The sequence below is a fragment of the Rattus norvegicus genome, chromosome 13 (genome assembly GCF_021556685.1).
Source record: "Rattus norvegicus strain SHRSP/BbbUtx chromosome 13, alternate assembly SHRSP_T2T, whole genome shotgun sequence".
Taxonomy (NCBI): Eukaryota; Metazoa; Chordata; class Mammalia; order Rodentia; family Muridae; genus Rattus; species Rattus norvegicus.
The window spans coordinates 3,711,881-3,739,445 of record NC_141546.1 but is presented as its reverse complement, the minus strand read 5'-3'; the positions used below and the strand labels follow the sequence as shown (position 1 = coordinate 3,739,445).

The window sequence follows — 27,565 nt, the reverse complement described above, 5'->3', positions numbered from 1 at the left end:
CTAACACATGGATTTCAGGATTAATCATTATACTTACCTATTCTCCAGTTGAGTTGAGGTGGGCTGAATCTTCCATTGAGATCTGAGGAGCTGAAAAAAGCCAGTGGTGAGAGGAAGGAGGCCAATGGTTCATCACAATTGTCTGAAAAGATAGCAAGAGCAGGAGAGGTCAGATTCTATGAGCAAGAAAAATTTTACAAAGAAACAAAATGTAGGCGCTCTCATTTATTAACTATCTGCCCTGGAAAAGGATGGAAGCAAAATTTCAGTTTGAGTATTTACAGTTACTTCTCAAACCCCTCAAACATAGTATGACTTTCATTCATTGTAGAGAAAATGAAAGATAGAGGGGTTTGAGCCTACAACAATAGTAAGTATTGTAAGCAAAAACTCTCAGGCAGTTTCGTTTGAGTTTAAAACCTAGCTATCTATTCTTTTCTTTAGCTGAACATTTGAGTAAAGTCTCACAGCATGTCTGGGTTTAGTCTATGAGAAGGAAGACTCTTAGAGGTCATAGTTTATTCTCCCAATTTGAGCTTCAAAAGACACTTACAATAAATGTGTCTATCAAAATAGGATAATTTGAACTTCAGACTACAACTTTTATGTGAACAAGTGGAAAATGTGCTACTGATATATGTCCTCACTTATGTTACAGGAACTGAAAGAAAATAGTCTCAAATATTGTATAATCTTGAACTGATTGGAACTTCAATAGCTAACTTTCTATCCTTCCTTGGTAAGGGACATTCTATGGCTGCTTTGATAATAATAAACACTAAACACTATAAAGTCAGAGATGAATATATGTCTTGACAACAGGATTATATGCCTACAAGTTCACAGTAATCTATAGATACAGGATTTCAGACAGAAAGGTTTGTTTTTCACACTTAGCACAAATGATATACATAACTGGTTTAAATATTTGTGCTCAACCAAATTATCATTGAGATTTAATGCCATGCTAAGAGGCTGGATCTTTGAAAGTTCCACCCTCACTGTAGGTTAAGTGTTTCAGAAGTGTACTTTATCATCCTCTTTCCATCAGTCAAAATACTCAATGTGTTGTGCTTGCTACAGGGTGCTACCTTGATAGCTTATCCTCTAGAGGTGTCAGCCAACAACTATTCTTTATAAGTGATTCCGTCCTGGATGTTCTGTTGTAGCACTATAAGACAGATTAGGGGAGTTAGTCATCATGAGTTGTAGGATTTTTTTTTTCTGCATCTTCCACGAGGTAGCTTTAGTTTTTGTGGGTCTTTATTAATGAATGTACTATATAACAAAACTCAAGTAAAGGTATGTGGAAAGAATATGATGGTGAACAATGAAGGTAGGGATAAGAGAAAGGACCAATCAGTCAAGAAATCAGTTATTTTTTTTAATTAACTTGAGTATTTCTTATATACATTTTGAGTGTTATTCCCGGTTTCCGGGCAAACATCCCCCTCCCCCTCCCCTTCCTTATGGGTGTTCCCCTCCCAACCCTCCCCCCATTGCCGTCCTCCCCCCAACAATCTAGTTCACTGGGGGTTCAGTCTTCAGGAGGACCCAGGGCTTCCCCTTCCACTGGTGCTCTTACTAGGATATTCATTGCTACCTATGAGGTCAGAGTCCAGGGTCAGTCCATGTATAGTCTTTACGTAGTGGCTTAGTCCCTGGAAGCTCTGGTTGCTTGGCATTGTTGTACATATGGGGTCTAGAGCCCCTTCAAGCTCGTCCAGTTCTTTCTCTGATTCCTTCAACGGGGGTCTTATTCTCAGTTCAGTGGTTTGCTGCAGGCATTCACCTCTGTATTTGCTGTATTCTGGCTGTGTCTCTCAGGAGCCATCTACATCCGGCTCCTGTCAGTCTGCACTTCTTTGCTTCATCCATCTTGTCTAATTGGGTGGCTGTATATGTATGGGCCACATGTGGGGCAGGCTCTGAATGGGTGTTCCTTCAGTCTCTGTTTTAATCTTTGCCTCTCTCTTCCCTGCCAAGGGGATTCTTGTTCCCCTTTTAAAGAAGGAGTGAAGCATTCACATTTTGATCATCCGTCTTGAGTTTCATTTGTTCTAGGCATCTAGGGTAATTCAAGCATTTGAGCTAATAGCCACTTATCAATGAGTGCATACCATGTATGTCTTTCTGTGATTGGGTTAGCTCACTCAGGATGATATTTTCCAGTTCCAAACATTTGCGAAAGAATTTCATAAAGTCATGTTTTTGATAGCTGAGTAATATTCCATTGTATAGGTGTACCACATTTTCTGTATCCATTCCTCTGTTGAAGGGCATCTGGGTTCTTTCCAGCTTCTGGCTATTATAAATAAGGCTGCGATGAACATAGTGGAGCACGTGTCTTTTTTATATGTTGGGGCATCTTTTGGGCATATGCCCAAGAGAGGTATAACTGGATCCTCAGGCAGTTCAATGTCCAATTTTCTGAGGAACCTCCAGACTGATTTCCAGAATGGTTTTACCAGTCTGCAACCCCACCAACAATGGAGGAGTGTTCCTTTTTCTCTACATCCTCACCAGCATTTGCAGTCACCTGAGTTTTTGATCTTAGCCATTCTCACTGGTGTGAGGTGAAATCTCAGGGTTGTTTTGATTTGCATTTCCCTTATGACTAAAGATGTTGAACATTTCTTTAGTTGTTTCTCAGCCATTCGGCATTCCTCAGAGTGAATTGTTTGTTTAGCTCTGAACCCCATTTTTAATAGGGTTATTTGTCTCCCTGCGGTCTAACTTCTTGAGTTCTTTGCATATTTTGGATATAAGGCCTCTATCTGTTGTAGGATTGGTAAAAGTCTTTTCCCAATCTGTTGGTTTCTGTTTTGTTCTAACCACATTGTACTATGCCTTACAGAAGCTTTGCAGTTTTATGAGATCCCATTTGTCGATTCTTGATCTTAGAGCATAAGCCATTGGTGTTTTGTTCAGGAAATTTTTTCCAGTGCCCATGTGTTCCAGATGCTTCCCTAGTTTTTCTTCTATTTGTTTGAGTGTGTCTGGTTTGATGTGGAGGTCCTTGATCCACTTGGACTTAAGTTTGTACAGGTTGATGAGCATGGATCGATCTGCATTCTTCTACATGTTGACCTCCAGTTGAACCAGCACCATTTGCTGAAAATGCTATCTTTTTTCCATTTGATGGTTTTGGCTCCTTTGTCAAAAATCAAGTGACCATAGGTGTGTGGGTTCATTTCTCTGTCTTCAATTCTATTCCATTGGTCTATCTGTCTGTCTCTGTACCAATACCGTGCAGTTTTTATCACTATTGCTCTGTAATACTGCTTGAGTTCAGGGATAGTGATTCCCCCTGAAGTCCTTTTATTGTTGAGGATAGTTTTAGCTATCTTGGGTTTTTTGTTATTCCAGATGAATTTGCAAATTGTTCTGTCTAACTCTTTGAAGAATTGGATTGGTATTTTGATGGGGATTGCATTGAATCTGTAGATTGCTTTTGGTAAATGGTCATTTTTACTATATTAATCCTGCCAATCCATGAGCATGGGAGATCTTTCCATCTTCTGAGGTCTTCTTCAATTTCTTTCTTCAGTGTCTTGAAGTTCTTATTGTACAAATCTTTTACTTGCTTGGTTAAAGTCACACCGAGGTACTTTATATTATTTGGGTCTATTATGAAGGGTGTCATTTCCCTAATTTCTTTCTCAGCTTGTTTCTCTTTTGTGTAGAGGAAGGCTACTGATTTATTGTAGTTAATTTTATACCCAGCCACTTTGCTGAAGTTGTTTATCAGCTTTAGTAGTTCTCTGGTGGAACTTTTGGGATCACTTAAATATACTATCATGTCATCTGCAAATAGTGATATTTTGACTTCTTTTTTTCTGATCTGTATCCCCTTGACCTCCTTTTGTTGTCTGATTGCTCTGGCTAGAACTTCAAGAACTATATTGAATAAGTAGGAAGAGAGTGGGCAGCCTTTTCTAGTCTCTGATTTTAGTGGGATTGCTTCAAGTTTCTCTCCATTTAGTTTAATGTTAGCAAGTGGTTTGCTGTATATGGCTTTTACTATGTTTAGGTATGGGCCTTGAATTCCTATTCTTTCCAGGACTTTTATCATGTAGGGGTGTTGAATTTTGTCAAATGCTTTCTCAGCATCTAATGAAATGATCATGTGGTTTTGTTCTTTCAGTTTGTTTATATAATGGATCACGTTGATGGTTTTCCGTATGTTAAACCATCCCTGCATGCCTGGGATGAAGCCTACTTGATCAGGGTGGAGGATTGTTTTGATGTGATCTTGGATTCGGTTTGCCAGAATTTTATTTTGTATTTTTGCGTCGATATTCATAAGGGAAATTGGTCTGAAGTTCTCTTTCTTTGTTGGGTCTTTGTGTGGTTTAGGTATAAGAGTAATTGTGGCTTCATAGAAGGAATTCGATAGTGCTCCATCTGTTTCAATTTTGTGGAATAGTTTGGATAATATTGGTATGAGGTCTTCTATGAAGGTCTGATAGAATTCTGCACTAAACCCGTCTGGACCTGGGCTCTTTTTGGTTGGGAGACCTTTAATGACTGCTTCTATTTCCTTAGGAGTTATGGGGTTGTTTAACTGGTTTATCTGTTGCTGATTTAACTTCGGTACCTGGTATCTTTCTAGGAAATTGTCCATTTCCTGCAGATTTTCATGTTTTGTTAAATATAGGCTTTTATAGTAAGATCTGATGATTTTTTGAATTTCCTCTGAATCTGTAGTTATGTCTCCCTTTTCATTTCTGATTTTGTTAATTTGGACACACTCTCTGTGTCCTCTCGTTAGTCTGGATAAGGGTTTATCTATCTTGTTGATTTTCTCAAAGAACCTACTTTTGATTCTGTTGATTCTTTCTATGGTCCTTTTTGTTTCTACTTGGTTGATTTCAGCTCTGAGTTTGATTATTTCCTGCCTTCTACTCCTCCTGGGTGTATTTGCTTCTTTTTGTTCTAGAGCTTTTAGGTGTGCTGTCAAGCTGCTGACATATGCTCTTTCCTGTTTCTTTCTGCAGGCACTCAGCGCTATGAGTTTTCCTCTTAGCACAGCTTTCATTGTGTCCCATAAGTTTGGGCATGCTGTATCTTCATTTTAATTAAATTCTAAGAAGTCTTTAATTTCTTGCTTTATTTCTTCCTTGACCAGGTTATCATTGAGTAGAGCATCGTTCAATTTCCACATATATGTGGGCATTCTTCCCTTATTGTTATTGAAGACCAGTTTTAGGCCTTGGTGGTCTGATAGCACGCATGGGATTATTTCTATCTTTCTGTACCTGTTGAGGCCTGTTTTTTGTCCAGTTATATGGTCAATTTTGGAGTAAGTACCATGAGGAACTGAGAAGAAGGTATATCCTTTTGCTTTAGGATAGAATGTTCTATAAATATCTGTTAAGTCCATTTGGCTCATGACTTCTCTTAGTCTGTCTACGTCTCTGTTTAATTTCTGTTTCCATGATCTGTCCATTGATGAGAGTGGGGTGTTGAAATCTCCTACTATTATTGTGTGAGGTGCAATGTGTGTTTTGAGCTTTAGTAATGTTTCTTTTACATATGTAGGTGCCCTTGTATTTGGGGCATAGATATTTAGGATTGAGAGTTCATCTTGGTGGATTTTTCCTTTGATGAATATGAAGTGTCCTTCCTTATCTTTTTTGATGACTTTTAGTTGAAAATTGATTTTATTTGATATTAGAATGGCTACTCCAGCTTGCTTCTTCCAACCATTTGCTTGGTAAGTTGTTTTCCAGCCTTTGACTCTGAGGTAGTGTCTGTCTTTGTCTCTGAAGTGTGTTTCCTGTAGGCAGCAGAATGCAGGGTCCTCGTTGCATATCCAGTTTGTTAATCTATGTTTTTTTATTGGGGAGTTGAGGCCATTGATGTTGAGAGATATTAAGGAATAGTGATTATTGCTTCCTGTTATATTCATATTTGGATGTGAGGTTATGTTTGTGTGCTTTTCTTCTCTTTGTTTTGTTGCCAAGACGATTAGTTTCTTGCTTCTTCTAGGGTATAGATTGCCTCCTTTTGTTGGGCTTTACCATTTATTATCCTTTGTAGTGCTGGATTTGTAGAAAGATATTGTGTAAACTTGGTTTTGGCATGGAATATCTTGGTTTCTCCATCTATGTTAATTGAGAGTTTTGCAGGATACAGTAACCTGGGCTAGCATTTGTGTTCTCTTAGGGCCTGTATGACAACAGTCCAGGATCTTCTGGCCGTCACAGTTTCTGGCGAAAATTCTGGTGTGATTCTGATAGGTCTGCCTTTACATGTTACTTAACCTTTTTCCCTTACTGCTTTTAATATTCTTTCTTTATTTTGTGCGTTTGGTGTTTTGACTATTATGTGACGGGAGGTGTTTCTTTTCTGGTCCAATCTATTTGGAGTTCTGTAGGCTTCTTGTATGCCTAAGGGTATCTCTTTTTTTAGGTTAAGGAAGTTTTCTTCTATGATTTTGTTGAAGATATTTACTGGTCCTTTGAGCTGGGAGTCTTCACTCTCTTCTATACCTATTATCCTTAGGTTTGATCTTCTCATTGAGTCCTGGATTTCCTGTATGTTTTGGACCAGTAACTTTTTCTGCTTTACTTTATCTTTTACAGTTGAGTCAATGATTTCTATGGAATCTTCTGTTCCTGAGATTCTCTCTTCCATCTCTTGTATTCTGTTGGTGAAGCTCGTATCTACAGCCTCTTGTCTCTTCTTTTGGTTTTCTATATCCAGGGTTGTTTCCATGTGTTCTTTCTTGATTGCTTCTATTTCCATCTTTAATTCCTTCAACTATTTGATTGTGTTTTCCTGGAATTCTTTCAGGGATTTTTGCGATTCCTCTCTGTAGGCGTCTACATGTTCTCTAAGGGATTTCTTCATGTCTTTCTTGAAGTCCTCCAGCATCATGATCAAATATGATTTTGAAACTAGGTCTTGCTTTTCTGGTGTGTTTGGATATTCCGTCTTTGCTTTGGCGGGAGAATTGGGCTCCGATGATGCCATGTAGTCTTGGTTTCTGTTTCTTGGGTTCCTGCTCTTGCCTCTCGCCATTAGATTATCTCTAGTGTTACTTTGTTCTGCTATTTCTGACAGTGGCTAGACTGTCCTATAAGCCTGTGTGTCAGGAGTTCTGTAGACCTGTTTTTCTGTTTTCTTTCAGCCTGTTATGGGGACAGAGTGTTCTGCATTCGGGTGTGTAGTTTTTCCTCTCTACAGGTCTTCAGCTGTTACTGTGGGCCTGTGTCTTGAGTTCACCAGGCAGGTCACTTGCAGCAGAAAAGTTGTTCTTACCTGTGGTCCCAAGGCTCAAGTTTGCTCTCGGGGTGTTGCCCATGAGCTCTCCGTGGTGGCAGCAACCAGGAAGATCTGAGCCGCCGTTTCTGGGAGCTTCAGTGCACCAGGGTTCCAGATGGAGTTTGGTGTTTTCCACTGGAATCAGTAATGTGTACAGAGTGCAGTCTCTTCTGTTATCCCAGGCGTGTCTGCCTCTCTGAAGGTTTAGCTCTCCCTCCCACGGGATTTGGGTGCAGAGAACTGTTTATCTGGTCTGTTCCTTCAGGTTCTGGCGGTGTCTCAGGCGCAGGGGTCCAGCCGCTCCTGGGCCCTCCCCCATGGGAACCCAGAGGCCTTATACAATTTCCCCTTGGGCCAGGGATGTGGGCAGGGGTGGGCAATGTTGGTTGTCTCTTCCGCTCTGCAGCCTCAGGAGTGCCCACCTGACCAGGCAGTGAGGTCTCTCTCCCACGGGGTCTGGGAGCAGAGAGCTGCTGCCGGCCAGGATCCGCGGGTGTGGGACTCCTGGTAAACACAGGAAGTGCCCGGTCCTAGAGGAATTCTGCCTCTGTGTGTCCCGAGGTCACCAGGCAGGTCTCTTGCAGCAGAAAAGTTGGTCTTACCTGTGGTCCAAGGCTCAAGTTTGCTCGCGGGTGCTGCTCACAAGCTATCTGCGGCGGCAGCTGAAATCAGTTATTCTTATAACTGATTATTTGTGCTCATCTAAATTATCATTTTTTGTATTTTCATATTGTATCCAACTGATTCTCTTGTACATTGAAAAATTACTCTATGTCCTCTAGAGAGATCTTATTCAAAACAGATTTGAAGTGTGCTACACTAGATAAATATTCTGGTACAGGATCTTGGGAGCAACTGATCTGACATTTGAAAAGAAGATTTACATAGTATCATGATTGTTTATCCAGCCAATTTTCAGGTAAGTGTAGGAAAATTATTAGATATGTCGGGTCAGGTTTAAATTCCTGTTTAAGTGTGTTTTAAATCATATAGTTAACTGTGTTTCAAGTTTTTCCCAAATGCAAACATCTAAAAATGTTTGACAGAATGAAACAGAGGCATATAGGAACTGCAGAGGAAAATTATCAGAATCAGGGCAGCTTGAAGGTTCTAGGGTTTGAGGCATGCCAACAGGAAAACATAGTACATGTGTTGCTGTTTTACTCATAACACAAGAAAATGCTAGATAACTACCCCACAAAACATTTCTTTAATCTCTCTCCCTCTCTCTTTCCCTCCCTCTCTCCCTCCCTTTCTCTTCTCCCTCCTCTCCTCTCTGTCTCTCTTTTCTCTCCTTTTTCACACACACATACATACATAAATACATACATACATACATACATACATGCACGCACACATACACACACAAATACATGGCAAACACTGTGCTTACTTATAAATATTTTGTTAAAAAATATTAGAACATCAAATACAGTTAGAGGCATAGCCTTACTTTACAAGTGATTGCTGTGAAACCATAATTATGCCTTAATTCTACTACCCCAGTAAAATCCTGGGTGCCTTGCTGCCTTCTGTTAATGACAGCACAGGGGAGGAGGAGACGAGTACATTTCTGGGCATTGCTTGCCAGCCAGATAACTTACTGTGTGATCTGCAGTCTAGTCCAATGAGTTATTCTCTTTTAAACACAGAGAACAGCATTTGGAGGAATGACCCTCACAATTGACCTCTGGATTCCATAGACACAGACATGCATATTTATCAGAATGCATATTAACTTGCAAATATGTGTATCTATACACTAGAGCACACACACACACACACACACACACACACACACACACACGCACACACACACACACACAAACATACAAACACACACACAAACACACATGGTGCAATCATCCCTCATAAGCTCTAATAAGTTTTTTATATGTCATAGATGACCTTTATAAGTAGTTATAAGTAGTATATTGCACCTGGCTCTTACCATCCCATATACCTTTTTTATGAGGTATTATACTACAAACACCACTTCATGTTTCTACACATTTGTATTTTTATTCTAACAGAATGGAAGCATGTGAACTCAGTTTAAACCATACATTACCTAGAAAATGATCATTGTGCTTAATTTCTTTCCTTTCAGTTGTAACTCTTGGGTAAACTTGTAAATTGTTAAAATGCCTCCAGTGAAGAAACATAGCTGTGACCTAATCATTTACGTTTTAAACATCCCATGTATTTTAAAATTCTATTTGTGCCTGTCTTCAGATTGGCACTGGGGATGGATCTGAGTAAAACAGTGCCACATACCATTCGGTACTCACAGACCATTCAGTAATGCAAGTGCAGAAACAGATATACCCTAGGGCAAACTTAGAAAACATTCACTAAGGGTCTAGCACAGCTCAAAATAGTTTTCTTTAAAACAATTGTCCAGCTTTCTGTGCTCCCCAACAACAGCTTTTTTTTTTTTTTTGTTTTTTTTTTTTTCGGAGCTGGGGACCGAACCCAGGGCCTTGCGCTTCCTAGGTAAGCACTCTACCACTGAGCTAAATCCCCAGCCCCCCCCAACAACAGCTTTATGAGGACCTTATCTCTAAGAATCTATTGGCCTCACAGCAACAGCAGACATGTTCTTTGTTGGCTATTTCCATCTATGACATTCTGAGGAAAATGTTTCTACTTTGGGCATCAGCAAATCTGTGAACAGTAACCTCTGCCAAAAACTGAGTTTCTTGTCCTGACAGACCTACTGTGTTCAAAGAATGTCTCTTAAAGAACCCACCTGAAATAAGCTTTCATGTCCCAAAATAATGAAGAAATGGTAAAATTTCAAAACTGAAAGGAAGAGAGGTCACCTGCCTTCCATCCTGAATAAGGGAATAGTTCCCTCTGGCATCTCCATGTTTACTCAATAACCATGATCTAGAGTAGGACAGGCCTATGACTTTGCACTTCCCAATTGCTATTTCTTTTCCTGACAAAATGTCAGAAGACAATCTAAGCAAGTAGAGCAAGCTGTGTTCTATGTCTGCCAAGTAGAAAGTCATCTGAGCCATATCCTGCATAAACTATATGATGGAGTAAAAATAGGATGAAGAAAAGTGGTCAATATGAAGTTTCCATGAGAGCAGGAAGTAGTACAGCCTCCAAGGCTATCTTCTATCATCTCAAAAGAGATCTAAATGTTTTATTCTTAGGATTTGGCTCCTGTACTATGAAACTCTCCAAAATATCGGTGGTGCTGATGGTTCTTCTGTGCTAAGAGTCAAGGAAACAGAAGTGTAGAAGAGAAGAGGTAGAAGCTATGTGAGGAAATCACAACGTGTACTCAATACAACTCGGCACTGTGTTAGAGGTTGCTTTGACTGAAAAGGAAAAAAAGAAAATACCACTTTCTTCATTAGTCTTATGGGCATCTAGTAAGCTTACTTGCCATACATTGTCTTTCAAATATAGTTTCCTCTGCTTCTTCAGCTTCCAAGTGCTTTCACAAATGCACAATCTCCCCTGCTCCACCATGTCCATGGTGAGTGTATGTATGTGCCTGCTCATGAGCTTAAAGGAGGTCAAAGAGTGAAAAATCCTTATCTGGAGGGAGTTTCTCTTTGTGAGGTGGTGTTTAGGTATCCCATAATTTCCAACTTATAATCCTCCTGGCTGGATGGTGTTCCATGATGCCAGGCTTTCTAGTGCCTGATATGGTTATTTTTCTTTAGCAAATGATGGCTCATCTTTGCTGTTTTCTCTGTCTTATAGTTAATTTTATTTCCATTTTGAAACATGTGTGTCTCTGTGTGGGTATGTACACATATCTCTGGACGTCAGAGTACGTTCACAGAAACAAAAAGAATAGCTTGCTATAAGCTGCCTGATTTCAATCCTGGGAAGTGAACCCAGATCTCTCAGAAATGCAACAAACACTCTTAATTGCTGGACCAACTCTTCAGTCCTCCACTATTATCTTTTCTGACTTCAAAGTGAAATGCCATATATACTTCATCCCTATATCAACAAAAGTCCAATCCTACAAGGTGGGAACAAAAACACCTCTGCTTTTACAGATCAGATGCTATTGACACAATATTTGACCCATCTAACAACAATACATTGTAATATTCAAAGATTTCTGGGTCTTTGGGACCAGACAGACATTTGAAGTTACTTTATATAAGAGAATATTTGGACTGAACAAGATAAAAAGAAAATCTACCTAGGACTGTTACCAGACCAGCATGGACCAGGACATAGGTCTATTACTGTGCACTGGCGACCACTGGATGAGTGTCATCTCTTTCAGAGACACACTGTCATTACTGACATTATTACCAACTATTTATGTAATGTATATTATGTGTTGAATAAGAAATGTTTCTAGAGGATCATGGTGTTGGTATTAGAATCTGGAAAGCTGTTGAACCTTCAGATGGTATAGCCTCCTTGTGAGATGTGGAGAACTGAAGGCACATTTTGAGGTCCTACAGATCATTGTGACATTCTGTTCATCCTTTGCCTTCTGATACAGGGTTCAGTGTATTTTGTCACAATGATGAAGGTAACTATGCAAATACCTAGCCCTCATTAATGTATCTTATTGCTAAAATAAAGTTGTTTTCTTGACAGTAGAAATACTTGACATGTAACAATGTATTTTCACAGTCTTTCACATCTTCATTGCTTTCTGCTTTCTCCTTCAGTGCATTTCTGACCCTTCTTCCCCAAAGGGGAAGAAGGACCCAGGGAGGACAAACAGGTAAGAACAGATAAATGGAAGAATCTCATCTTTTTGTTTCTGAGTATCTACATGTAAACTCAAGAACATTGATACTTCACATTGCAGAGGTTGGGATGACTTACTCTTTATAAGGTAAGAACACCACATTCCAAGGAGCTTCTTTCACAGCGTGAAGGAGCACGCACAGAATAAAGGATAGCAGCAATATGAGCACAGTGTTTAAGAAGTTACTGTTCAACGTTTAAGATGCAGCTGCTTTAAGTAGCATTTTCAAATGCTGCCAAAGTATATTTTATTCATTATTCTTAAAATGCCAATAGCGTTACAGCTGGTAGTGAAGTGAAATTGTGTGTATCATCTTGATTACTAGAGTAAATTGTCTGAATATAGGGATATGGAGCATAAGAGATTCACTTGCATTTATTGGCAAGATAAAATTCCTCTTAGAATTGAATACTTAATGACCTACTTTGTGTAAAAGATATAAAATACGAATTCTCTTGAATGTCTTTATTGGTGTTTAAGGTGATAACTCAGGATTTTGCCTTTATTTATTATTGTAATGTATAATTTAACTTAACAAACAATGAGAATAAATACTGTGTTTTTTTTATTCAATATGACCCTATCTCCTTTCTCTCCCATAAAACCCAAGGGCAAATGGCTTCATAATGAGGAGACCAAAAGATAACAGTTGTCTATAGTGCAACACAGAGAACCTCACCTTCTCTGTCCTGACTTCCACCTTCACTTTACCACAACATGTGAACATGTGACTTTTTCATCACCTGCTGTGCAGTCAGAGCTAGACTCTTTTGTTCCATGAAGAGAGTGGACTCAGACACAGACTTGAGGTCTATAGGCAGCAGATCTTTCATTTTAACAAAAGGTACTGGCATATGTCTCAGTGATAAAACAGATGATTAGGCAGCATAAACCCAGGGGTCAATTTTGAACACCAATGCCAATAATTATTTGAAATAAAACAGCTTAAAATGTGTGCTTGTGAGCAATTGTATGTATGGCTGAAAATGGCATGGGCCGAAATATAGGATTGTGGGCCTGTAGTGATGCAACTCTCTCTGAGGTCAGCAGTAAGGTAGCTGTTTGTTTGTGGTCAGCATTATTCAGCTCTCAGTTGAGGGTCAGAAGTTATGAAGTACTCTGTCTTGTGTTAGCAGTGATGTAGTGCTCTCTCTGAGGTCATCAGTGGCAGAGCTTTCTGTCTGGGGTCAGCATTGATGCAGCCCTCTGTGGGTCAGCAAAATAACAGTTGCCAGGATGCTGAGTCAACTCTCAATCTTACATAGGGACTAATAAGTGGAACTCTTCTGGGTTGTCAACAGTCGAGATCTGAGATGTCAGGAATAACAGTAGGGGCAATATGGAGGAGACTGCCATGAGCATGGAGAGATGGAACTTGGTAATTGCCATCATGTACACAGAAGTTCACTTTTTTGGTGTGTACTTTCAGTCAGCCTGAATGTGAGTCTGTCTATTGTCTGTTTTGAGCCTTCACATAAGTACTTGCCTCGGTTAGGGTTTTACTGTTATGAAGAGTCATAATGACCAAGGTAGCTCTTATAAGGACAACATTTAATTGGAGGTGCCTTAAAAATTCAGAGGTTCAGTCCATTATCATTAAAGTGGGAGCATGGCAGCTTCTAGACAGTCATGGCGCCAGCAGAGCTAAGAGTTCTACACCTTCATCTGAAGGACGCTAGAAGACTGCCTTCTAGGCAACTATCATGAGGGTTTTAAAACCCAAGCCCACAGTGGCACGCATATTTCAGCAAGGCCACACTACTCCAATAAGGCCACATCTCCAAACAGTGCCACTCCCTGGTCTAGGCATGCTCAAACTACCACAGTACTATAGAGTTAACTAAGACGGGTGGAGTGACTTCTCTGTGTAAATTTAGCTCTTTCTTTTTCAGATTGTCCTTGAATATACCACAATCCCAGACATAACTTCCTTTCTTATTGGATTATACACCACAACCCAGTTGTGCTTTCATACTGCTACTGATTTTTAGTGACTTTTATTCTTTGGATGTTCTGTATTTTATACAATGTGTATGATCACATCCATCCACAACTTCATCTACCCCTATTCCCTAGAGGGCTGTTTATAGTACCACCCTCCTACATTCATATTTACTTTTAATTTGGTTATTGTTTATAATCCCTACTCCAATAGGTGCAGCCCATATGCCAATGGGTTTAATGTCATCTACTGGGACGAGAGTAACACACTGAAAGTATTTCCCCAAAGGAGAATGACACCTCTAGTCTTAAGAGAGACCAAATGGCAATATCTCCTCTAATAGAGTTGGAAGCTTGGGAGCTCACTATTAATTTGCTGGAATTTTGACTGGATAAATTTTGTATAGGCCTTGTGCAAATAGTCATAACTGTTGGAAATGATGTGACCAAAAGCCATGCTATATCCCGAATTCCTGTTGATGCTTATTGACTTTTGTTTTCATTCTTAGACAAAGAAAATTTTGTTCTCTGCAAATTACTTTACTGCACTGTTTTTCATTTCCGTTCTGTAATCTAATGTGTCAATGGCTTGGTTAAATTTAGCAAAACTTTCTAGGAGATTTCATTCAGGATGATTCCTAGGTTTAAAATATAAGATACTGCAAGCAATAGGTTCTATTCTAAAAGACAATGATTGGAAGAATATCAGACACTACAGTGGTGTGAGAGAACCTATCAAGAGAAGTGTGTAGAACAGTGTGACGAAGCAACTACACATTCTCAGCATAGGAACTGTGCTCTTCCCCAGCAGTGGTAGGGCTAGAGGTCAGGGAGCTAGAAGACTCATCTGAAAGTTATATCATGTGTCTCAGTAGGAAATAGAATGACAAGCTCAAACTCCTGTTGTAAAATGGGCCATCAATGAAGCAGAGTTACATTCACCCACTCCTGGATGTTGAAAGAGGAGGTTAGGCACTATGTGAATTAGATGCTATTTATTAATATTGACCTGTTTGGGATGGGAAGTGGGAATAATAATAGAACATATAAGATATGTAAGTAGAAGGGGCAAGGCTAGTTGTCATATGCAAGCAGAGGTTGTATACTGGAGAGAGGGAAGAACAACAAGGATTAGAAGGATGGCCAATCAAAACTATCTTTGTCAAGTAGGAAAACTACATGCAAGAAATAGCAAGGAACTAATATTCTCACAAGGAACTCAAAGAAGAGAATCTCACAAGCATACTTCCACCTCTAACAACAAAAATAACAGGAAGCAACAGTCATTGGTCCTTAATATCTCTCAACATCAATGGACTCAATTCTCTTAGAAAAAGACATAGACAAGAAGGCTGGATATGAAAACAGGACCTAGGATTCTGCTGCATACAGGAAATACATTTCAGTGATAAAGGAAGATATTACCTCAAAGTAAAAAACTGAAAAACCTTTCCAGGCAAATGGTCCCAAGAAACAAGCCGGAGTAGCAATTCTATTATCCAAAGAAATAGTCTTTCAACCAAAATTATCAAAAATGATGCAGAAAGATACTACATACACATCAAAGGAAAAATCCATCAAGAGAAGCACTCAATTCTGAACATCTATGCCCCAAATGGAATAATACCCACATATGTAAAAGAAACATTACTGAAGCTCAAAGCACACATTGAACCTCACACAAAAATAGTAAAAGACTTTAAAAACACCACTCTCACTAATAGACAGATCATGGAAACAGAAACAAAATAGAGACAGAGTGAAACTAACAGAAGTTATGAACAAAATGGACTTAACAGATAACTATAAAACATTTTGTGATAAAATAAAAGAATATACCTTCTTCCCAGCACCTCAGGATACCATCTCCAAAATTGAGGCTAAATTGGACACAAACAAGCCTCAGCAAATATAAGAAGATTAAAACAATACCATGTGTCCTATGAAACCACCACAGACTAAAGGTGGTCTTCAACAACAGCCCAAACAACAGGAAGCCTACATATACAAGGAAGCTGAACAACTAACTCTCTACTCAAAGATAACTTGATCAAGGGAAAAATAATGAAAGAAATTATGGTTTGTGTTAGAATTTAAGGAAAATGAAAGCACAACATTTCCAAACTTATGGGACACAATGAAAGCAGTGCTAAGAGGAAAACTTATAGCTCTGATTGCTTCCCTAAAGAAACAAGAGAGAGTATACACTAGGAGCTTAACAGCACATTTGAAAGCTCTAGAATAAAAAGAAACAAATTCACACTAGAGGAGTAAATGGCAGGAAATAATTAAACTCAGGGCTGAAATCAACCAAATAGAAACAAAAAGAATTATACAAAAATCAACAAAACCAGGAGCCGGTTCATTGAGAAAATCAACAAGATAGATAAAGCTGTAGCCAGACTATCCAAAGGGCACAGAGAGTGTATCCAAATTAATAAAATCAGAAATGAAAAGGAAGACATAACAACAAACTGAAGAAATTAAAAAAAAAACAGTTCTCACTATAAAATACTTTATTCAACAAATCTGGGAAAATCTAGATGAAATGGATGATGTTCCTAGACAGATTACAAGTTTTAAAGTTAAATCAGGATCAGTTAAACCATTTAAATAGTACTTTAACCCCTACAGAAATAGAAGCAGTTATTAAAAGTCTCTCAACCAAAACATTCCCAGGACCTGATGGATTTAGTGCAGAATTCTGTGAGACCTTCAACGAAGACCTAATACTGATATTTCTCAAACTACTTCACAAAATTGAAAGGGAAGGAACACTATTTAATGCATTCTATGTAGCCACAGTTACACTAAAACTAAAGCCACACATAGACTCAATAACAACAACAACAACAACAACAACAACAACAACTTCAGAACAATTTCTGTCAAGAATATTGATGCAAAAGTACTCAAAAAAAGTCTTGCAACCCAAATCCAAGAACACATCAGAATGATTATTAATTAATTAATGATTAATGATCAGGTAGGTTTCAGCCCAGGGATGCACAAATAGTTCAATATACAAAAGTCCATCAACATAATCCATTACATAAACAAAACTAAAAGAAAAAAAAACACATGATGATCTCATTAGACACTGAAAAAATTCTTTGACAAAATACAACACCCCTTCATGATAAAAGTATTGGAGCAAATAAGAATTCAAGGTCCATACCTAAATATAATAAAAACAATATACAGCAGGCCAATAGCCAACATCAAACTAAATGGAGAGAATCTTGAAGTAATCCCTCTAAAACCAGGGACAAGGCAATGCTGCCCACTTTCCCGCTAAATATTCAATATAGTACTTGAAGTTCTAGCCAGAGTAATTAGGCAACCAAAGATCAAAGGGCTACAAATTGAAAAGGAGAAAGTCAAGGTATCACTCTTCGCAGATGATATGATAGTATGTATAAGTTACCAAATATCCACGAGAGAACTCCTACAGCTGATATACTACTTGAGCAAATAGCTGGATAGAACCAACTCAAACAAATCAGTAGCCTTCATCTACTCAAAGAACAAATGGGCTAAGAAAGAAGTTAGGGAAAGGACACCCTTTACAATGGTCACAAATAATATGAAATATCCTGGTATGACCCAAACCAAGCAAGTGAAAGATCCGTATGACAAGAACTTCAAGTCTCTGAAGAAAGAATTTCCTGAAATTGCTTCTCAACTTTTTTTTTGAGAGAAACTCACTAACCCCAAAGCTGGCTATTTGGCTCTGCCTGTTGGTCAGGTCAGTGGTGCCTGACATCCTCAAAGCTCTACCCCTCAATGTGAAGTTATAGAAACACACAGCCTGATTTAGCTTTTAAGTGGATATTACAAATTCTAAATCATGTCTTCATGCTTACAGCTCATGGGGCATCTCTCTAAGTCTGAAAATATAATTTTCTTACTGAAAATGTGATAGGATAGAACTTGTATCTAAATTCCCAATCCATCACTGTTGGCATTTCTATTCACTAATATGGCATTGTTTTAAAAGTATATTGAAGCCAGCAAGTACGACAGTATTTCCCTTGTGGAAATATTAGTTTTAATAACAAAGCAGTCAAAATCCTGGGCAAATTCAGTAGGCCAGAAGATGGACTGTGTTCTATTACAGTAGTATACACAGAGTCAGTTGGCATGCTGCAAGACAGAGGGAGACCTGGTCCAAGCAGTGCCCAGCCATAGCAAACAAAGTTCTCTGGTATGGAAAACACAGCCATGTGACTGCAAATGTCCTACAGGCTCTGTGGAATAACTGGCAGTTTCTATAATGTAATGCTTTTTGAGCCATTTCTAGACTCAATAATGATACTTTTTTCAGGACAGACTAAAAATAAAAAGCCCACTCCTGGCAAAATGCTTCAGTATGTTCTACTTTTCTATATAAAATTTTGTCCTTGCTTGTCCTAAATCACAACTGTGACTCTTGAGCAAACCCTAGCCAAAGCTACTTGGGAATAAAATGCTACAAATGTTAACATCACAAGACAGGTCCATGGATTTTTGTTTCATAATTTGCAACCATCAACAAGGTTTAAGTTAGTCAGAATTAAGGTCAGATGAATTTAACCTTCATTTTATACCCTCCTCTATCTTCTCCTATCATGATCAAATAGATTAAAATAGTAGGAATACACACTGTATTGTGCTCACTAAATATTGTGCATTGTACTGAAATTCTTTAGCAAAAAAATCCTGAAAAACAACAAAAAAGGGATACACAAGGGAAAAATTACATGCTCAATACCAAATCTGATGAGTTTCAATGTGGTGAGCAGAGTTCTGTGAAGAAAGAGGAAGCAATAGAGAATGCAGGAATTTAACTGTGATATACTCACAAAACATGGGATGTTGATGTGCCAATCGTCAGTAATGTCAATTTATTTCTTTACAGTATTTATTGCTGTATTTTTTTATTTTTCTTAACATTTCCAGTATTTTACTTTATAAGTTGAATGGTCCTGACAATGAGTTGATTTGACATTAAGGATTTGTTTCATGTTTTAATGTGTATATTGCCTGCATGGACATGTGTTTGTATGAACTTGTATATATGTACGTGTGGAGGTTCACATGTGTTGTTAAATTTTGTTGTAGCTATTGATCTGGAGTCTCGCAATTGAACTCAGAGATTGCTGCCCAGTGTGTACTTAGGGAATTTTTGTCAGTATCAGTACAGTGCTTGGATTACACGGTTGTACAACATCTGCTCAGCTTTTCCAAAATTCTAGAGATCTGAACTTCTGTCCTAACACTTGCAGGGCAAGAACTTTATCAAATGACGTATCTTCCTGGCCTAGTGAATGGTTACCTCAGGTCCTCTCCATGCAAGGTTGTTTTGTTTTAGATGGCAAAATAGTTTAAAAATCTCCCACCAGGCACTTCCCCCAAGATAGAAGAAAGGGTATTTCCTAAAACAACTTTAGCTTTGTCTCATGTGGTGTAAGTCAGGGGTTTGGACTAGAAAGAGCAGAATGAAAAACAAAAATATGCCTTGGTGTTTAAGCTTAGTATAGGAATCCAGACATAGTAGTTAAAGTACAGTGGGAATATCTACGTCACCGTTTACTTCCTAAGAACTGTAAAATTTGTTCAGAAGGAAATCTGCCTTTTTGATTTGTTTGAGTGCATGTATGTACTCACATGTGTACTTTGAGATCAGTGGTCACCATTAGATGTTCGTCTGAATTGCTTCACAGTTTAGTTTTTTAGATGGTGTCTCTCACTGAGCCTGGAGCTTGCTACTTTCACTAACCCCATGGCTGTCTAGTCTTGGACTTAGGTGTGAATATCTTTTTTAAAAGGAAATTTGAATTTAAGGGTAAAAACTGTGTACATATAGAGGAAAGATGAAGATGGCTTTTTATATACAGGAAGTATATTTGTCATAAAGACTGTCACTATAATATACTGATTCTAGCTCTGTATCAAGTTTACAACTGCATCAGATGAACCCATTCCATAAACTGCACTTGGAAGACTTGAGCACACTGGCACTCTACTTTGTTTTATTTTTTTTTACTCCATCTTTCTTCTAATTTATCTCTTCATTGATAGACCCTTAGTGGCTCATTCAGATCTCTGATATCTTCCAACCCTTTGGGAGAGCATGCAGAAAGCTGGGAAAATGCATTTCATCCCTGTACTAGAGAGAAAGAATCATTCATGAAAATGAGGTAGGGGGCACATTTTCTTTAGGGAATGCCAAATGATTCCTTTCTATCTCAAAATGACCACTCACTGTTGTGGGTTGCCCTGGTTCTGTTTGTATTTTGATGTTAATTCTGCTTGCTTAAGAGGGCTTGCCCCAAGATTAAAACAGAGACTGAAGGAACACCCATTCAGAGCCTGTCCCACATTTGGCCCATACATATACAGCCACCCAATTGGACTAGATGGATGAAGCAAAGAAGTGCAGACCGACAGGAGCCGGATGTAGATCGCTCCTGAGAGACACAGCCAGAATACAGCAAATACAGAGGCGAATGCCAGCAGCAAACCACTGAACCGAGAATAGGTCCCCTATTGAAGGAATCAGAGAAAGAACTGGAAGAGCTTAAAGGGGCTCGAGACCCCAAAAGTACAACAATGCCAAGCAACCAGAGCTTCCAGGGACTAAGCCACTACCTAAAGACTATACATGGACTGACCCTGGACTCTGACCCCATAGGTAGCAATGAATATCCTAGTAAGAGCACCAGTGGAAGGGGAAGCCCTGGGTCCTGCTAAGACTGAACCCCCAGTGAACTAGTCTATGGGGGGAGGGCGGCAATGGTGGGAGGGTTGGGAGGGGAACACCCATAAGGAAGGGGAGGGGGGAGGGGGATGTTTGCCCGGAAACCGGGAAAGGGAATAACACTCGAAATGTATATAAGAAATACTCAAGTTAATAAAAAAAAAAAAAAAAAAAAAAAAAAAAAAAAAAAAAAAGAGGGCTTGCCCCAGGGTGTATCACATACTCAGGTGATCTTACGGAAACTTCTCTCAGTTCTGACTGGTCAAATAAAAGTGAGATCTGATGATTGGGAAGGGTAAATAAAAGGTAGCATGGGAGGACTCATATAGACAGCTGAGAGGAGGAGGAAGTAAGATGGAACAGAACCACATGGCTTGGAGAAGCTGCAAGTAGCAACAGGTCTTGTAGCTGGGGAATCAATTAGTATAATGATAGATCTGCCCAATCAAGGCATATACCATAAATATCACAACTGAGTTGTATGTTTTTATACGGGCTTATGGTATAAGAAATTACCACAACAATTCACATCTGAGCTGCTCTCATTAACACTCCCTTCTCTTATTATGGCAGCATACACCAGATACTGAATTCAGACAATGAGCCACTGTAAAACGTGGCTGGGGTCACCACTGAATGAAGCTTCATTGTCCTGGTTTCATAAACACATTAAACCTTTGAGTATTCAAGTGACTGCTCAAAGCCATAAAGCTGGGATTAGCCCCATATCTGTACGAGATCATTAGATATCTTTATGCTTCTTGGGTATCATCTTAAAATACTTAATCCAGATGCTAGATAAGACCCTTCAAATTATCTGCTGTGAACCTGGGAACAATCTCAAAATGCTAAGAAATGAGATACACACACTTTCTTCAAGACTATTACATTATCAGCGTACACCCAAACCACACTCTGTTTTTTGTTGTTGCTGCTATTGTTTGCTTGTCATTTTATTTTGTTGTTGTTGTTGTTGTTGTTGTTGTTGTTGTTGTTGTTGTTGTTGTGAAAAAATCCAACGCAGAGAGACCCTTACTCAAGTCTTGGGAAATCTTGGACCCCAGACACAGAGAGACCATTTTGGATGTAATAAGCAAAGGCGAGGTTTATTACAGAGACCTATTACAGAGATCTCTGGGCCGACACGTATCCCGCGCAGGAGACAGAGGTGTCGGCCCCGAGAGGCTGGGAAAAAGAGTATTTAAAGGCAGAGGCTGTGAGCACCAGGGGATGGGGGATGTCAAAGGGGAATGTACCACAAGCTACAAGATTGTTTTATGGCTCCAGGAGATAAGGGGACGCCAGAAGGTTTTATGGCCCCCTGGTTCCTGGAACAGAGCTACTAAATCAGGAGAAGTGTAGGGTCTTCAGGTCAAAATTGATGGAGCATTTGTATTTGAAACACCTCTGGTTAGGCTTGGGCTGCCCGGTTTCTTGGAGTGCTCACTGCAGGACACAATGGCTGAAAAGCACTAGTAGGGGCTTATCAGGGTCTGGAGGACATCTGGTTAAAGTATGACTCTGAGTAAGCTGGGGGGACGTCTTTGGATGGTTTATGGGTCAGTCCTCGATAGCCTGAGCTGGTTCCTGCATTCCTTTTCTTTATCTTATGGCCTGCTATTCCTGGCGGCAGGGCTTAGCCCTGAGTTTGTGGCTTTTGGGGCTAACTCTTTTAATTTTATTTTTTTAAACCTAGAATTCGTATAATTTTCTTTTCAGTTGTTGTTGTTGTTCTGTTTTTCACCAGGAGAAGTAGAGGTTCAAGGGAAAGACTTCCACAGCAAGACTCCATTCCAGCCATTTACGGTTTGGAGAACCAGCTAGGTTGGAGCACATATGGCAGTGCTTTCAGAGTCTACTAGGGCTGTGGCAGTGTGAGAAGGGACCCCAAAGTCTCATTCCAGTGAGCTACAAACAATACCAAAAGCTTGCAATAGCTCCCATCTCTTAGCTTCTGGACATTCCACAAAGCACATAACATGAATCGCCTCGGGGACTTCTCAAATCAGCTGCAGCCCACATCCCACCTTCCCACCTTACCCCACACCACACCACCTCTGCCATCCTCACAAACTGCACCTGGTTATGTTATATTTTCTTTTCTGCATTTTCGGCAAATTCTATGGCTGATGGAAAATTCCAATATATTTCCAGACTCCACTAATCAACCAACTAATTTGCAAGACTACTTTTTAGGAATGCTTAACCAAATATGGGAGAACTAGGGTAAGGTGTACAAATCAATATGTGACTACACTCAAGCCTCCACCCTTAGGACAGGAATCTGATTCCTAGCTTAGTTTGCTGCCGCAGTTTTCCAGCTTTCTCCTCTAATAGAATCAGCAAGATGCACTACAGCACTGTAAAAAAAAAAAAATCCATCTTCAAGATAGGTTTAGGTCTATGCTGTAGAGCAGTTTCCTTTCAAATGAAGGATAGGGGGAGCTTCTGAAACATAAATATAACGTCACATGTCTGAGAAAGGTGAAACATGGTTCACTAGGGTCCTCCTCAATGTTAGTAACACACTAAACTTTTGTTAGAAGGGGAGATTCTACCCGGCAGATCTCCTTAGATGAGATTCTCAGACATGCTGAGCTGCCTCTATGTCTGCATAGAGTTGCAGAGTTGCTGTCTTCCTGAGTCATCACATGCTAGCATGGGCTTCCAGTGACTCAGCTGCTTTTGAGCCATCCTGCTCCTGTGTGTACTTTCAACATACTCATGCAACTAACCCCAATATATACTCATTGACTCACTATGTTCAACTTTGGTAGAAATGTCAGTTTGCTCTGCTTTTAGTTCCCTATCTGTGGTGAGTAGAAATCGTGTAACATTTTATACTCCAGCTCCTATCTTGGGCTTACAGCTAGTTGTGTTTTCTTTTGAGACTTTTGGAATTGTGTGTCTGGGGCATAATATGTGGCTTGTTCAGTGAGACTTACCAGATTTATTGGCCTAAAAATGTTCCTTTTGGATTCTAAAGATCATCCTAGAAGACAAAGCTCTGATATCTGATGTTGTAATAAAGTTATTGTGCATTGTGTGAATATTGTTCTTATCTTATTCCAATGCTGATTTTTCTACTCCCATATCTGGTTACAATCTGGACATGGCCTGAAAGTGCGTATTCTAAGAATCTCTTAGCTCAAGGTTGTATAAACATTACTCCAAATTCATTGTCTTCTTTGTCAATAAGAGCTGACCTGCAATAACTCAGTACAGTAAAGAATAGGCCTGGATATCAACCAGTGTGTGTGTGGGAGAGAGAGAGAGAGAGAGAGAGAGAGAGAGAGAGAGAGAGAGAGAGAGAGAGAGAGAGAGAGAGGAAGAAGAAGAAGAAGAAGAAGAAGAAGAAGAAGAAGAAGAAGAAGAAGAAGAAGAAGAAGAAGAAGAAGAAGGAAGAGGAGGAGGAGGAGGAGGAGGAGGAGGAGGGGGAGGAGGAGGAGGAGAATGGAGGGGAGAGGAGAAGGGAGAGGGGGGGGAAGATTCACCCAAAGGAGAGGGTTTTGGTGACACCATGAGAAAACACCTGGAGCAGAGAAAGCTAAATCAATAAAAAAAATGCAATTATCTCAGAGATTTTGTCAGAGAGGTAGCCAGATTAGCCTAGAGGATTGGAAAATATTAATAAATGCTTAGAAATTGTGCTTTAAGGCCTATTACATAAATCTTATAGTCTCTGTCTCATTTATTTAAGAGCTGTCTAGGTTATAGGAAAAACACCATGTACAAATTACATTAACATCCTGAGATCCTCACCATCAGTCACTGGATGTTCAGGTGTCCATGCTGCCCTGATACTACCCTGTCATACCTGATCTCTTTAAGGCTATCCTTCAGCGTTGCATTACTGAAATGACATCAAAAAATTGGAAGTTTAAAAAGCAAGACATTTTGAGATGTCATCTATTCACTTATGGGTGTGATGGGAAAAACTTGATACTCCCACAGTTCATTCTGCTTATAGGTCTTACATAGTTTGGAATGAACACTGAAGTACCCAGATTGAAAATGGATGATGCGGACATACCTCATTTTGGACCCCAGGGAGCCATGAAGAAATGAGAGAGAACTTGCTTTGTTTTTGGAGACAGCCTCAACAGTTTATATTATGTTTATTTACCTTTCATCTTGACGTCAGAATTCAGTGTTTGGGAATGGGTTCTCATGTACTGTGTGCGTTCTAGCAGTTGAACTCTGATGTCGGGGTTGGTAGCAAGCACCTTTACTTCAGCATCCCATCAAACTTAATAATTATAAAATATTGGATATTTGCTCCTTCCAGAGATTTTGAGCAGCTGTAAGAGTTAGATATTTAATTTAAGAGCAGAATATTTAAATTAAGAGCAGAATATTTTACCTTACAATAGACATCCTTAATGGAGGCCTCAAATGCTTCTTTATAGATCTACAATTAGCTTAGATCTTAATTAGGCAAGCTCTGAATTTGAGCAAAAGTAAAATCAAAAGTAAAGCAATGCTAACTGAGAAAGCATATATAAGTCTATGCTGGGTTTTGTGTCTACAATGAATTAAAAGTTTGAATTCATATAGTATGTTTTGGAATATTATTTCTGTATATTTGTAGGTATTTGAAAAAAAATATCTAAGTACATAGCAGTCCTGATTTTCTTATGTGGCTTTAATTGTCAGCTTGATTCAGCCTAAGCCACCTGAGATTATTCTCATCTGGATGATAGCCTAGATCAGACTGGCTGGTGAGTATGTCTGAGGGGATTGTTTTTTTAATGTTAACAGGAGAGTATATCCCACTGTAAGTGGCCCATTTCTGGGCAGGTGGTCCTGGGCTGTATAAGAAAGCCAGCTGAGCACAAACCTAGAAGCAAACCTGGAAGCATTGTTCCCAAATGGTTTCTACTTCACCCCCATTTAATAACAGACTTTCACCTGGAAGTTTGAGCTAAATAAATTTCTTCCTCCCTTAAGTGGCTTTTTGTCCAAGTATTTCACACAGTAACAGAAAGAAAAGCAGAGCACTGCCTGATATAAAGTCAAGTACTCCATTTCCTTTCCTCTCATTCCTTATCTGCCTGGTTGTAGACATAACCCTGACACAATTGACCTTGTCTATTACAGCTTCAGGTGATCCTTACTGTCTGTATCTCCCTTAAGGCAGGGTCTCAGTAGGTGAATAAGTATATTCTATGCTTCAAATGCCAAGGCCCATGTGGAGTCTGGTGTCATATGAGAGGAGTAAGGTTTTAGATGAAGACTCCTGAGTAATCGATTTACCCTCTCTGAACTTTGTTCTCTTTGGCAAAAATGGGACCTAAGCCTTTCTCAGTAACATGGCTTCTAAGAGGATTAAATGTGATAATACATAAAGGATTTAGCCCATTTTCTGAGTCCTGTAAATAATCCTCTGCTTTCTTTTTGCCAGGCAGACAGATAAGAGTTCTGTAATCTTTAGAAATTGTTACTTTTTAATGTTGACTTCTCTTCATAAGTGAATGGGTATAGAAAATGGGGCCTATACAGAAAACAGAGTTTTATTCAGCAGTGAAAAAAAAGATAAACTTACATGATTGACATTAAAATGGATCAAACTGGTAATCATCATCCTGAGTAGAAAAAAATGTAGAAACAGAAAGACAAACACTACAGTCTTGATTGTGTGTGTGTGTGTGTGTGTGTGTTTGTGTTGTATAAGACATGAAACAAGGAGGTAACTAAGGACAATACTATATGAAAGAAGAATGAAGAGGACAATTGAGCCTCGATGTGCTATGTAAATATGTATCCTCACTTAAATATATGCTTATGCAGGCATGCTCTGGCACACATTTGAACATATACAAAAGGAAATTTGTAGTTGTTTATAAGCTAATTTTAAATTTGAGAAACTATCTACCTTTAAAGGACTATCTGTCCTTTACACAGACGATTCCACCTACCATTCTCCCTGTACTGTGATTTGTAGATGGTATGTGTGTATACAGATTCTCTTTCAGGGAGAAAGCTGTCAAAAAACAAAACAAAAACAAAAACAAAAACAAAAGTTACATGGCACCTAGGAAAGAATTATATACAATAAAAGTCACAGATTCTTCTTACAGTTGTTAGTCTAACAAATCATGTATGTTCTGTGCTATACGACATTGGGCCATCATTGTGTGTCTCTTGTACAGTTTGTACTTCTTTTACTTATTTTTTCTTTTCAAAGGGGTATTTCTAAAGTGTTATATAATCATTTTACACATTTTAATAAGTTTACTCCAAAGCTTTTCTGTGCTAAGTTTTTAATTCAGTCATTTTCTAGTTTATTAAAATAATGCTGTTTTTATATGTCATGTTTTTAAAAAATATTTTCTGACTCTTCACAATGGGAACTGCAGATGCTGCACAGGACCATTGCATTTTCAGACAATCCTGATAGTGGACCATGAAACTTGTCATGCCTTTATGATAGTTATGTTCCCCTTTCAAGTTGGCACTGACTAAACATGCTATTTTAGCATGGAAATATAGAGAGTGTGAAAATTAATATTGGTTGTCATCTTGACACTATCTAAAATCTCTTAGGAGACAAGCCTTAGAACATACCACTGAGGGATTTTCTAGCTAGGGTTGATGGATAGAGAAAACTCAGTTTAAATTTGTGGCACCATACCATAGACTGGGGAGCTAGACTGTCTAAATAAGAAAATACAGGCTGAGCATCAGAACTCATCAATCTCTGTTTCCTGCCTACAGATACGGTATGCAGCTGCCACACAGTCCTGCTGCCATGCCTTTCCTACTGTCTTAGTTATGGTTTTCATTGCTGTGAAAAGGTACCATGATGAAGGCAACTCTTAAAACGGAGAACATTTAATTAGGGCTGGTTTAAAGTTTCTGAG

General features: G+C 39.0%; 1 protein-coding gene across 2 annotated transcripts in view; it reads right to left on the bottom strand.

Annotated features, from left to right (window-relative positions):
* Window positions 1–25,758, bottom strand: part of Cntnap5c (contactin associated protein-like 5C) — a gene marked incomplete at its 5' end in the record, with an annotated part of 856,281 nt that extends 830,523 nt beyond the window's left edge. For both annotated transcript variants that reach the window (NM_001415869.2, NM_001047866.3), the window contains 8 exon segments: window positions 38–140; window position 1,347; window positions 1,349–1,359; window positions 1,362–1,367; window positions 1,370–1,372; window positions 6,627–6,647; window positions 8,487–8,565; window positions 25,731–25,758. In NM_001415869.2, the coding sequence (NP_001402798.1) occupies window positions 38–140; window position 1,347; window positions 1,349–1,359; window positions 1,362–1,367; window positions 1,370–1,372 (124 nt within the window).
* Between the last annotated feature and the right edge of the window lie 1,807 nt (window positions 25,759–27,565).